The sequence below is a fragment of the Thecamonas trahens genome, assembly GCF_000142905.1.
Source record: "Thecamonas trahens ATCC 50062 unplaced genomic scaffold supercont1.115, whole genome shotgun sequence".
Classification (NCBI taxonomy): Eukaryota; order Apusomonadida; family Apusomonadidae; genus Thecamonas; species Thecamonas trahens.
Window position 1 is genome coordinate 3,659 of NW_013657565.1, and position 650 is coordinate 4,308.

The 650-nt window shown below is 64.9% G+C and overlaps 1 protein-coding gene across 1 annotated transcript in view; it reads left to right on the forward strand.

The window, feature by feature from the left end:
- AMSG_11572 (uncharacterized protein) overlaps nt 1–619 on the forward strand; it is a gene marked incomplete at its 3' end in the record, with an annotated part of 2,173 nt that extends 1,554 nt beyond the window's left edge. Inside the window, exon 3 of the mRNA XM_013897132.1 lies at nt 47–619. Within this exon, the coding sequence (XP_013752586.1) occupies nt 47–617 (571 nt within the window). The remainder of the gene's footprint in view (nt 1–46) is intronic.
- Between the last annotated feature and the right edge of the window lie 31 nt (nt 620–650).

Consider the following 650-nt stretch of genomic DNA (forward strand, 5'->3'; position numbering starts at 1 on the left):
CGCCACCAACTACGCACCGAAGCGTGGCGAAGGGGAGGAAGGGAAGGAATGGCAAGAAGGGCAAAAGCAAGAAGGTTGCGGCCGCAGAGGTCTCTGATGGCTCGGCGGGCGACCACGCCGCACCTGCGCTCTCGTCCTACTCGGGCGATGCGGCCGGCTACCAGGGACTCTCGCCCGTGGCGGACTCGTCGTATTCAGCTGATGTCACCACCAACTACGCACCGAAGCGCGGCAAGAAGGGGAGGAAGGGAAGGAATGGCAAGAAGGGCAAAAGCAAGAAGGTTGCGGCCGCAGAGGTCTCTGATGGCTCGGCGGGCGACCACGCCGCACCTGCGCTCTCGTCCTACTCGGGCGATGCGGCCGGCTACCGGGGACTCTCGCCCGTGGCGGACTCGTCGTATTCAGCTGATGTCACCACCAACTACGCACCGAAGCGCGGCAAGAAGGGCAAGAAGGGCAAGAAGGGCAAGAAGGGCAAAAGCAAGAAGGTTGCGGCCGCAGAGGTCTCTGATGGCTCGGCGGGCGACCACGCCGCACCTGCGCTCTCGTCCTACTCGGGCGATGCGGCCGGCTACCGAGGGACTCTCCGCCCGTGGCGGACTCGTCGTATTCAGCTGATGTCGACCACCAACTACGCACCGAAGCGGCGG